Source organism: Pipra filicauda, unplaced genomic scaffold (genome assembly GCF_003945595.2).
Source record: "Pipra filicauda isolate LSUMZ 115617 unplaced genomic scaffold, ASM394559v2 scaffold108_size2327098_pilon, whole genome shotgun sequence".
NCBI lineage: Eukaryota > Metazoa > Chordata > Aves > Passeriformes > Pipridae > Pipra > Pipra filicauda.
In genome coordinates, this window is record NW_024103529.1 from 1,312,812 (window position 1) to 1,326,126 (window position 13,315).

Sequence of the window (13,315 nt, forward strand, 5' to 3'; positions counted from 1 at the left end):
AAAGACTTTGCTCTATAATACCAGTTTAGCAAATGGCATCCCATAAAAAAAAGCTAAATACAGTGACTCGCCAGAGAAAACTGCTTTTAGATTTTGCATCCTGTAATTAGTTAATTTCCCATCTGTTTAAGAAGTGTTACCATACTAACATAATCTTACAGTACATATTCAGGTTAACTCCATACCAAAGAATATAAAGAAATATGATACAGAAAAACTAACTTAATTAAAGCATTTGCTTTCCAAAGGCTCTTACGAAAGGGAATGATGGAAAGCTTACAAAAAGAAAGGTGAAATGTAAGATGAAATGTAGGTATTGCATATACTACAAAGGAAATTAATGTTTGTGTGGTTCTTAAGAGCCCAAAACAAAGCAATCTTTTTGTTAAATCTTTAAAGCCAGATCACAATCCCCCTTTCACATTGTTTTCATCTTTTTACTGTGAATTGTTTTAGAATCACAGTTGTGATATATAGGACTCAGATTGTCCTATCTCAGTATCTGAATCAATACCTTCTGGACAATTTGTATGCTAATCAGTTTCTCTAATGCACAAGAAATCTAACAGGAATTCTCAGTAAAGGATGAATGTCATGGGGGTTTTTTTGTTTATTTTTTTATTTTGTTTGCACAAGCTGGAACAGCTCTTCACAATAATAAGGTCTACATTATTTTTTGTGTCTGCATCTGCACCCCTATTAATATTTCAGTTTGAGTCACCAATGGTAAATTTAAATAGTCATGGAATTTTATGGCCATTCTTCTTAATTAGAAAAAGCCCTTTGGCTACACAGATGTTTTACATGAACTCTTGAAAGTAAACCCTGTGGAACTAGAAGTGGGAGCTCTCTCCATTTGCTGATTCCTTTAGGAGAAAGAAAGGTCAAATTCTTGTCAAATATTTTTATTCTAGAGACCAAGGAGACACCATCGCACCACCACCACCAATGACTAATATTACTCATTATCAAACAAATGAAATGCACTGTGCCAGGTACAGTAACAAATATTTCAGCCACTACTTCACTCTTCCAGAGCAAACTTCTAGTCAAGCTGGGTGCAATAATGAACCTAATGTGAAAGACTTATCTGTACTGCTAAAACGAAGGTTTTGTATGAATTTTGAAATATGCACATTGAAATGATGATATGACAGCATTTAAAACCAAAACAACTATACCCTACAGAATCATATTTCCTTTTTCTCTAACCTGTATCTAGTCATGTAAACAAAGAGTTGAGCCAAACTAAATCAAATAAATTCTCTTATAACCTACTACGGGTTAACAGTACTTTTACTAAAAGTAAAAGTAACCTTTTACTAACCTTTTTTCAAAGAATTTTGAAAGGAATTCCCACCTCACTTTTTTTAGTTCCTACTCGCATATGTGAAGGATCTCTGCCATACTTAGGAGATTTGGGCTTATTTCAAGGAGGGTTTGTTTGGTTTTTTGTTTTTGTTTGTGTTTTTTTTAACTGGAGGTTGAGATAAAAAAGAGGAACACAGGAATCATTAAAACAATAATGAAAAGAAATGAGAAACCATCCAAAATCTCCAGGATTTCCTTATTTCTTTGCTTCCTCTAGGACATTTGATTGTTAAGTAAGATACTTCACATTTATGTTTTTTGCTAATAGTAGTTTAAATATAACTCAGACTGTCACTGGGAAATAAAAGTCATTTCGTAAGTCAAGTTAACCACAAGAGGGAACCCGTGCTATCCAAACAATGACATTTACTTGGCCTGTGGGGAAAAAAGAAAAGTTGACTATAAATTTAATCAAACCATTATTAACTGAGTAATAGCACCTAGTTTACAGCACCTTCTGTAAACAATAAAAGAAATGGAAATCAAATTTAATCAACTGTATTTTGTGGATTCCATACAAGTGAGTTTTAATATTCCTGATTTTTAGTAATGTATCATTGTACAATTACACCTAATAACACATGACTTTTGTGCAGCTGAAAGTGAACAAGTCTGTACAAACCCTGTTAAAACAGAAATTCCTATATTTGGAATTGCAATGGCAAATTTTATTTCTCATCAAGAATTAAAACCCCACGCTACAGAACTGGAGACAGAAATGAGTTTTAACAACACAGGCAACTGAAAACAGAACTCAAGTGGATTTTAATACCGGAAACTTCAGTGAAGATAACAGTTTCAATTGGTATGAATGAAATTATACAGTGTTTCTTGTTAAGTCTTAACATGAAAGGTAAATTTAAGAAAAGATGTCATTGGGAAGTACCCAAGGGATGTGTTACAGAGGTCACACATTACACCATCAGCATCAGGACTGGCAAAATATCCATGTTAGGAGTCAGTGAGAATGGGGATACAAAGACTGCTCTCTCTCTTGCCTTCATCTTCCAGTGCCTCATAGCTGCTCTCCCCAAACTCTTCAACATCACTGGCTCTGACTTGCCCTGCCCTGCCTGCCCTGTCGTCAGACATGCTGGAGTTGGTGCTGCTTCCTAATCTGCCGGGATGGCAGATTAGGCTGGACACAAACACACAGTGTTTACACACCAAATCCATGCCATTAGAAGAAAACTGTGAATTAAAGAAACCAACATTTTCATTAGTTTTGGAAAATTAATTTTAAAAGCTGGTAACTTCACCATTTTAAACTGGCTGTCGGCAGAAATGGCACTGTCTAGCAGTACAGCTCCATTGTGGAAATCCTGACATCAGGATGCAATGTATCACTGACTGCTGCTTGTCAACGGCAATTTGACATGGAAGCATCAGCAGATGCTCTCATCTGGACCACTGCAGATTTATATGATTAAACAAGTGTGCACATATTTCACGCAAATGTTTGCAGCTACCACATAAAATCTGAATGCTTTCACAGACTTGCTGCCTAGAGGCGGGGAATCACTGTCTTCATTACAGAACCAATGCTCAATGAGCCACAACACCATCCAGGACTTCTTTCAAGGTGATGGAGAGAGTTCCTCTGTTACAAAGCCCTTCCTACATTATTTGTGCCCTGAAATTCAAATCACTAAACAAAGGCAGTTTGACCACAAAGACAAATCTGCTAATGTGAGAGCAGAGTCACATAAAAATCTCCATTCCTCAGCAGCTGAGGGCCACCACCATGCTGGAAACACACCTCCTGCTTTTTAACATGCTACAGCAGCCTTAATTTTCACACCAAAGGGTCCAAAGGTTACATACGATCGAGATCTGTGCCTAGATCGCCGGTAGTTTGGATCTGGCTGGGTTTTCCCCTTCTGTCGCCGCAGCACAGCTTCCCACTGAGGAGCTGAGTCAACCATATCATTCTCTTGCCGTAATCTGCAAAGCAAGTACCAGGAGTTTAGTCTGAGGTCTCTGATGCAGGATGCTCTGAGAAGCAATTGGGATTACTTTTTTTCCCCCAAAAAATCCAGCTCCTGCAATGCAATACTTTAACTTTTCGTCTTGCTAAATTTTAATTAATGTTCCCAAATTAAGTTAAAATGTAAGAACTGTATAAAAGAAAACTGATGGATTTGTTGTTTAGAAACAGCATAAGCCAAAAAAGAAATCATCCATTACTTTAAGAACAGGCTCACAACTTGAATCCTTCTTCCCAGCCCAAGCCAAACATCTAGAATTTTTTTCCCTTTTTACAGCCCACCTCATCTACAGCAAGTGGCAGACCCACATCATGATATAAAGCTCTACTACTACAACTTTTTCAAATACTTTGCTGCAGCACACCTTCCTAGGATCCAGAGAAAATCCCCTGATGCTCTTGGTGAGTTCCCACTCAGAAGAGGCAGTCCCTTCATCCTGACCTGCAACAAAGCCCAGGATGAATGCAGATCTCTCATGGTACTCCTTCTGCACCACCCTCTGAAGCTTTGGTCCCTATCTCTGTTTGTGGGCATCTAAACAATATGCTATGCCTTTTATTTTTAATTTGTTTTCCTTTTTTTTTTTTTAAAATACATGAATTCATTATTGGAATGCATTGCAAACTGAACCAAATGTCAAAATTCTATCAACCCAGCACATTGGTTAGCTTGATGTAGTCCTACAATGCCACAATCAGTCAGGACAGCCAGCTTGCCAGTGTTTACAATTCAAAGTTCCACATATGCTTCTCACAGTTTTGGAGTTGCACATATGAGTGGTGGGATGAAGTTCTAAGGTGGAACGAATGGATATGCTTGGTCACAGCAGTGAATTTAAAGGGATTTCAAAACAGCCCTGGAAAATATCACCTGAAAGTGGATTGTCAGATAGGATGGTACAACTTGCATAGTGAAGAAACCAGAGGAGCTTAACAAAAAATGGAAAGACTAACAGGTAAAACAAACAAAGAACCCGACAGAGATAAGGGGATTACACTGCAGACATAGGAAATGCAAAGCATGTTATTGCTCTTCACTACAGAGGTACTTTTCTCTTTGAGTTTTGAATTGTGTCAGGCTAAACTGGCTACACAGGTTGCTGCTTTTCCTTTAATCAGATCTCTCACATGCATAATAAATTTTGAGCTGGATCTCCAGCTACTATAAACAGCCACAAGTCTATCAAATGGTACAAAGCATCTGGACTGCAACCTCAGGTTTTAATTTCTAAGCAAATCTTTTAAAATCTGTAATCTGGTGACAGGTATTAACATAAACTTCTATCTAAGGATTTAGTAGAGGAACTCACACAGCAACAAGTAATGAATTGTGAATTTTGTCCCAAATAATCCAATTTGTGGAGACAGCAATCATTCCACATGGTATAAACACAACCAACTGCCTCCCACATACAGCAGTCACTTGCATAAAAAGAAAACTTGCAGCTGCCAGACCAGCACTCCTGCTGTGGGTGGTGGGTTTGCCACCTCTCCCAAACACCAGCTCCTAACAGGTCAAGTAGACAGCTGTGCTCTGCAGGAGACACTCGAATGTTTGCCATAAAACAACCCAGAACTACTCCTCCTTCTCAAGAAACCCACACAGCGCAGCAGAGCATGAGGTCCATACTCCAGCACAGAACACATGAGATCCTGCACCTCTGTGCTTGAAACCACACTTCCACACTTCCCAAAAATGACCTCTTGCTGAGGAAGTTCCACATCATTTCTGCTCAGGTTCATTCTATTAATCCTGTAGATCAACATCTACTGATGCATGGCAAGCACAGTCCTTAGCAATGCATTTATTTATCCCCAAGTACTTCATATTTCTATTTTGCCTCCTTTCTTCTACTTGTTGAACCATACAACAGTGTTCGTCACTGGTTTTCATCTCTTCAATTTGAGCAAAATATTGAAAATCTAAATACATAAAGTAAAGTGGCAGCTATTAAAACAAGCAGCATCAGCACACTTGAAGTACCACAGCAGAACCCTACTATAGAGGAGACATGAAGAAACAAAACATCCCTTTTGCTGATGCAAATAAAGGCACTATGCTCACATTTAACAAGGTAAAGGATGACCAAGGTGACACAATCTCTACATAAAATACATTATTCAGATACGATTATCAAATTCTAATAATTTGGGGGTAATTTTTTTTAGCTTTTTAGCAATAGAAATGAAAAAAAAAAAAACCTGAAAGAAATTTAACTCAAACACTAAATTTATATTTAAAGATACTTCTGAATAAAAAGTGTTGCCCTTATTCTCAAAGCCCATTACAACTTTCCTTTCATTCTTTTCACTATTTGATCCCACAAGGGAACACATTGATTTATGCCTATATAGAAATATATTATCCCAGTGACATATTTCACATGTTCCTGGCACATGAAATAAATCCAGTTGAGATTAATAGCTATCACACTAAAAAATTAGGCATTGTTTGCAGGAAGACTTGATGATAAAATGGAAAGCCCTATGACTATCATCACTCATCTGTTGTCTTATAGATGGGTTTTTTTCTCATTTCAGGTGATATGGTAGCAAGATACATTTATGCAACGAAAAATTCTCTTAAGCAATTCTGAAGACTTGATTCTTGACATGCCATTAAAATATTTAAGCATAAAGTTGTTTTTCGGATACAAGGTACAACAACAAGGGGCTTATAGGGGCTGTGATGGTCAAAGACAGCCTTGGCTGCAGAGACCAAGAGATGGTGGAATTCAGGACCCTGAGAGAAGGGCAAAAAGCAAGATCACATCACTGGACTTAAGAAGAGGGGGCTCTGGCCTCTACAAAGATCTCCTTGGACAAGGCCCACAGCATAAAGAGGTAAAAGGGGTCCAAGAAAGCTGGTTAATCTTCAAGGATCATCCCCTCCAAGCTCAAAAGCAGCCCTATCCCAGTGAGTCAGAAGTCAGGCAAAAATGCCAGAAGGCCTGCATAGATGAACAAGGAGTTCCTGGCAAAACTCAAACACAAAAAGAAAACCCACAGAGGGCAAAAGCAGGAGCAGGTAATGTAGGAGGAACTGAAGAACAGAACAAGAACTGAGGAACAGAAACACTGTCTGAGCATGTGGAGATGAGGTTAAGAAAGCCAAAGCTCAAATGGAATTGAATCTCACCAGAAATGTCAAAGCCAGCAGAAGAGCCTGGATGGAAAGCAGCTTTGCAGAGAAGAACCTGAGAGTCCCGGCGGACAGCAAGTTGAACATGAGCCAGCAACACGCTCTTGCAACAAAAAAGCTAAATTGGACCCTGGGCTGCATTGAGCAAATTATTGCCAGCAGATCAAGGGAGGTGATCCTTCCCCCTCTAGTCAGCACTGGTGAGGTCACACCAGGAGTTCTGGTCCAGCTGTGGGCTCTCCAGGACAAGACAGACACGGACACAATGGAGAGAGTCCTGCAAAGAGTCACCAAGATGACAGAGGAATCTCTCATGTGGAAAGGCTGAGACAACTGGGTCTATTCAGCCTGGAAAAGACGGGGTTCAGGGAGATCTCATCCATGAATATAAACACCTGAAAGCAGGTGCAAAGAGGACAAATCCAGGCTCATTTCAGCTGTGCCCAGTGACTGGACGTGATGGGCACACACTGAACACAGGATCTCCACCTGAACATCAGCAAACTCCTTTTCCCTGTGAGGGTGACCGAGCACTGGCACAGGTTGCTCAGGGAGGTGGTGGAGTTTCCCTCCTTGGAGATACTCAAAAACCATGTGGCAATGGTCCTGGGCACCTGGATCAGGTGGCTGGACTAGATGATATCCAGAGGTCCCTGCCAGACTCAACTATTCAGTAACTCTGTGATTCTAATCAGATGGATCTTCTAAGTGTAGTCCAGCAGGAAACTATTCTTCAGAGTACATTTTATTATGTAAAATAAAATTTTATTTTTATTATGTAAAACTTTATTATGGTTTTCTCCACAAAATAAAATTTGACAACAGCATTAAAAAAGCAAACGCATTTCTTCTATGATTAAAATACACTCATAATTGGTTTTTCTTCACTTTCTTATGAATATCTGCCTTGGATAAAACATTCATATGATGGAATGAAACCTCAAAGACTGATTGACATCAAGTAAAGAGTTTCCCCCTAACATTTTCCCAGTGTTGTACCTTCAGAAGTTCTCGCTTATATTTCTGTTTTTTTCTGATAATGTGTTTTCTTCTGACAAATAGTTCACAGTGATCTCTTATCATGTGAACAATATATTCTATTCTTCTGTGATCAGAAGCAGATTCCTTTGGTTAAGATGAGTACTCACTCATTGCATTCCAATAAAACAAAACAATATTATTCCTGCTTAGCCAGGGACCTGATTATTGAACTGGGAAATAAATTATCTATGTGACAGGTAAAACTTGATTACCAGCAGTTGCAAGGTTCATTATAGTGTCCCATTTCACCCTGTTAGGGCTGCCTCACCTCTGCCAACAGGAAAGCTACTCAGTGCCTCTGTCCTTTCAACTTGTTATATTCCTGCTGTAGCTGCTAACAAAATGCAGGAATTCATTATGACTGTTTGATTTCCTGCACCATTACAAGGCACAAGTCTCAGATTTCCAGTTTGTTTAGTATTTGTTTAATTTAACACTGATAATGACTTTTTATCTGGTCATATTTTTATACAGTCTGATATTAAGTCATCACCTAAGAAGAAGAGATGCTGCAACATTAACATTTTTACTGTATCTTAATTTCTGAAAATGTGAAAAACTTAGAAACAATCCACATAAATTGATTTTTTTCTTTTTAATTTTAAGTGTTTTTCCATGAAGTGAGGAAGGGTTGGTAAAGGTCCTTTTATTCTTCAAAAAATGATTAGCAGTACCTAACCCTTCTCACAATTCAGTCTTTATATTGCAAGAAGTTCTCAAAACATTCTTGTGGTCAGTCTCTAATTTCTTTCACTTGTTTGTGGAGCTCCCTGCACAAAGAGTTTCACTGGATAAAAAAAAAAAACCTGGCAAGAGTGTTCTAAGAGAAAGGAATATAAAATACCATTTAACACTGATCACTGAAACTACACTCAGCATTTCATTCAAACTTCCGCTGGAAAACAAATCTTCCATGCGCACTAGGTTATTGTTAGCCAAATATCTTACAAGACTGTGTTCTAATTTAAGTAAACTGAAATCTTATGTCTCAGATATGCTTTATACCAGCCCCTTTGAATATCACAATGATTTTTTTCCTGCAGCACTATCCAGCATAACATTATTACTAAGAGCTTCCAAAGATCTGAAAATCATTTATTACTCACAGTACTGCATGTAAGACAAGAAGAAATGATGGCAGCTCATGCAGGCAGCTTCACAGAAAATTTGCCTTTAACAAACAATTCTTCTTTTGTCCAATTTTAGACTGTGTTTATGCAATATGAAGAAATTCTATGTGCTTTTTAAAAATATATTTTCATAAATAACTCTCCAATGATGTTATCTCCAGTGCAACATGAATGACACAGCTTTAAAGGGAACTTAAAGGAAATCACTTGTTTTGCCATCTTTTTCATATCAGCAACAAAAAAAATAGAATATATAAAACAGGACTTGTTAGCATCACTTAATATGAACTACTATCCTGTTAGAAGTTGACACTATACACGTTTTGGGTTAAGGCCCACACTTCACATTTTGGAAAATAAAATAATTATACAATTAAATGCATGCATTTAAAAACAACTTGAGTTTCAGATCCATTAAGCCTATTTTTACTTCTCCTCAAAAGCTTTTTTTCTGTAAATCTGCACTTGAATTTACTTGAATATATATTGAAGTATATGCAGAAAATATCATTATCAAGATATTATCTGCTTTATTTGCATTTATATTGCAAGTCTTTTGTAAATGTGCCTCATATTTGATTTTGTAGTTCATTACTGAGTTCTTTCCAAGTTCTTTCCAGGAGGGCAGGCATTCATTGTATGCCTGTGTTTTGGCAATTATTGTTCTTCTTATTCAAAAAAAGACCTTAAGCTGCCTCAGGAGGACTCTATGCATATAAAACATGTTAGATTCCATCTTTCTAGGTTTATCTGAGTAAAGTCCATCTCCATTTGTTTGTGCTTCATGTCCCCATGTCTAAAGTATATAAAGGTCACCTGTTTCTCTTCTTCCGATGTTCCCTGTTGGAATTTTCTGATTCGCTGCCACTGCTGGTGTTACAGCGAGATCGAGATCTGGAGAAGAGAAAAGAAACATCTCAGGATGAAATTATCTACAAACATCAAAATTATTGCAGCGCTAAACAGGGAAAGAGCAACACTGCAACAACATTACATGGAAAATTAGAATTAAAAGACTCAAGAGGGCTTGTCTACGCCTGCAAGTCATATTATCTGCTTCTCATTAATTAATTGTGAACAACTGCTTCAAAAGTAGTGCACCCAACACGTAGTGTCAGGTGCGTGCTATTTCGTTTTCAATTATTTCACTGTTTTGGGGTTTTTTTAATTTATTTTATTTTATCTCTCAGCATTCTTTGTGAATATGCCACAGCAGTATGTTTCTTTGACGTGTGAAATGTTTTATCTTTAAACTGTATGATTCTGGCTCTTTTCTTCTTGCATATTGTAATATAGCCCAACAGAAATGATACAGCAATTCTGGTTTTGCCAGCAAAACAGAAAGCTCACAGATCTGTCTTTTTCTATTCACCACCTCAACTTCCATCTGGCCTCTAGTTAAAGTTCACATCTTTCAAGCGTCAGGCAGTATGGACAAAACACCACTATCTTTATAAACACAGAGGGCTGAAGTGCACACACAGACTGGTGTGTACCAGCCCAGCTTTGGGATGACCTGATGCACAGCTACAAAAATGGTGCATCATGTGAGGAAAACAAAATAAAACAGTTACTTCTGTATTACCTCTGACTGCAGAGCTTCAAAGGGTAAGCTGACTTTTATGGTTCTAATTATTACTGAAAAAGACTGCTGGAAAAGGCTGAACTACCTACAGGCAAACTGCTCTCGGCAGAGAGAAAGGCTTGGGAACTACTATCTGAGACCCTTAAATCCTTGATTGCATTTTGGAGCAGACAGACCAGCTGTCAGGGCTTTTGTCCTAGAAACCAGGACGCTGTTATTGTACCACTGGGCTAGGTCCTAAAAACTGGTACTCTCACCAAAACCTGGTTCGGACCATTCGTTCTTTAGTGTGATGATGATCTCTGAATGGTCAGATTTGATGATCTTAGAGATCTTTTCCAACCTGAACAATTCTTTGATTCTATGAGTACCTCCAAAGAAAAACATGTTTCTCTGCTATACTAACAACCCAGTTAATTAATGCGAGAACTTGACTGATATTAACATGAGCCAGTCTAGAAGGATTTAGAATATCAGAAGTTAGAATTGGTGCTGGTCCATGCAATGGAAAACAGAATGTCTGTTCCTGGCTTTGCTTTTGCTCTTTGGTAAGCCACTTTCATAAGAAGACAGATTAGTCAAACTACAGAATGTCTTAGAATAATAGGACAACTAAAGCCTAGGAAAATCAATTCAACTCAGCTTGTCTGAAGGGAATAAGCTTGGGAAACTGACATTTCCCCAGAGGAGAAGCAGAAACCTCTCCTAATTCCCAAATTTCATGCTCACAATCTAAAGGCACTGAGAGGGTCAGGATAGCTAGGTTCCCAGGTAAAATATACACGTTTCTGAGTGAAGCTTTAAGTGGGGATAAAAAAAGATGTGTGTAACTATAGAAAATTGTAACCCCAAAGGAAGAAAGAAGATAAAAAGGTGGCGCTGAAAAGATTCACTCCAGCACAATAAAAGAGTTAAGAGCAATAAATGCCTTAGAATTGCAAAAAAAGTATACTTTTTTCCACCCCAATCTTATTGGATATTTAATAAATATTCCACTAATTTCAACATTAATAAGTCATTCAAGCAACAGTGTTCTTTCACACCTCTGGGTCATTAGCATGATTCTTTTCTTCCACAAGTGTTTTCTTACTGTGATTTAAGCAATTTATCCCATAATGTACCAAAGCATCAAAAATCACAGCATGGCAGGCAAAGTGCAAGATAAAACAAACTATTTGATCAAATTCAAGATAAGCCCTTTCTCTAGCTTTTCAGGAATGGAAATCTGATCCACCTTTTGGATACTACATATCAAACTACCTTGTGTTCCCTGTCAGGAAGCACTTGTGAGGAGACAGAAGGGCTGCTGAGCTGTCAGCTGAGTGGCAGCTGCTCACGGTTGCTGTCAGAATATTATCTTTCACTGAATATTAAACACCAGCTTTTACTGAACAAAATACCAAAAACAGAAACAAAGGTGCTTTCCTAAGCCAAATGCAAGAACACATGAGATCATCCTGATCTCTGACAATTACAAAGTACCTTCCATCCTTTATTCCCTTTTTTTTGGTCATGAAATATATTTAATATTTTGTAGGTAGTATACCTTTATGGTCTGATACAAGGAGCAGGAAGGAAGGCATAGTCAGTTTGGCAAGAGACACAGCAAATACAGTCCAGGAGAGGGCTTGGGGGGTTGAGGTGTGTTGCAGGATTTGGTATTTCAAAGAAACAGCTGGCAGAGAAAGCTCACATTCTGGTGCAGTCTATTTCTGACTACAATGAGAGTATAGTAGCCAAATTCTGAGGAAGTGGAGAAGGTCTGTTGCAACATACAATAACAAACCTGTGCATTTGTATTGTAATACAGCAAGAACAGCCTTTGGGAAGAGGTCCCTTCTGAGCACTGGGGTTTTTCAACTGAGGTGCTTAACTAAATCTTCTCAGTTTTATGTGCTGGACATCTGTCACAGGACTGCCACTAGCAACTTGTAATGGTAACCTTCTTCAAAAAAATAATCTGTTATCTGATACAATAAATACAAATTATGTAAGCACTTTCTCTGACTTCCTGTGATTGTCCCCGAGATGTTTGTATCTCTGCCAGAGTTCCTTTCCCGTGCTTCAGCAGTGAATCACATCCTGCAAGTGCCTCCCCTCCTTCACAAGTTTCAGCAGTCCCTGACATTGAAATGCACTCCACTGTCTCCTTATTCTGGCAGTGTGAGTAGGAGCACAGGAGCAAGGAGAGCATAGAACAGTCATGACAGGCTGATATGGCAAAAATCTGTCAAAAACTGAAGCTGTTGAAGGCCACACTTAAATTCACACCATCATTTTGTCTGGAATGTGACAATCAGTCAAGACTGAACAGGGGAGGGGAAAAAAGAAAAGAAAAAGGTCAGAAAAAAATGTGTAAAATCATGAGAAGACAGTGAGGAGTTACATATGCTTCTGCACCTGCCTTTTGCAGGACAATTCATCTCAAATTATAGCATACTTGCTTTCAAATCAGATTAATTAAAAAAGGATAGAGAGGCTGAAAAATTAAAAACAAATCTGCAGTTGTAAAATCTGAAAACTAAAACTTCTGGAATTGATTTTTGAGTTGCAGACAAGCCTTTAATAAACCTTCACAAACTGCTTGTAGCATAGTGTAGCAACAATGTGCAAAGGTAGCTTGCAAGACTGAGCTTTGAGGAGGCTATGCCACAGAGCTTTTTAGCACAAGTAGGATAGGAAAAAAAAAATGAAATGGGCATAACACAACAAATCTCTTAAACAATTAAGAAGATGGGGGAGAAGGAAGGAAAGGAGGGGGTGTAGTCAACTAAAATATGATCAGTACCTTAACTATAATTTCACAGCTGCTATAGATCATATATTTACCGTCTCCTTTGCTTTAAGTCTGAATCTTCACCACTGTTTTGATTTTTACTGCAGCATTAAGGAAGTTTTAATGAAATACCATTGAGTTACTTAATAAAAATACACAAAACCACACATCTTTAAAAAAAACCCCAAAATTTTACGAAGTTTTTTGTTTCCTTTTTTTGTTTTGTTTTGTTTTTTTTGGTTTTTTTGTTTGTTTGTTTGTTTTTGGTTTTTTGTGTTTTTTG

At 38.0% G+C, this 13,315-nt stretch overlaps 1 protein-coding gene across 4 annotated transcripts in view; it reads right to left on the bottom strand.

Moving 5' to 3' along the window:
* Nucleotides 1-13,315, bottom strand: part of EPB41L4A (erythrocyte membrane protein band 4.1 like 4A) — a 134,987-nt gene that overhangs the window by 10,791 nt on the left and 110,881 nt on the right. For all 4 annotated transcript variants that reach the window (XM_027712588.2, XM_027712590.2, XM_039380765.1 and 1 more), the window contains 2 exons: nt 9,488-9,565; nt 3,196-3,315 (listed from right to left, as the gene is read on the bottom strand). In XM_027712588.2, coding sequence (XP_027568389.1) covers nt 3,196-3,315; nt 9,488-9,565 — 198 coding nt within the window. The remainder of the gene's footprint in view (nt 1-3,195; nt 3,316-9,487; nt 9,566-13,315) is intronic.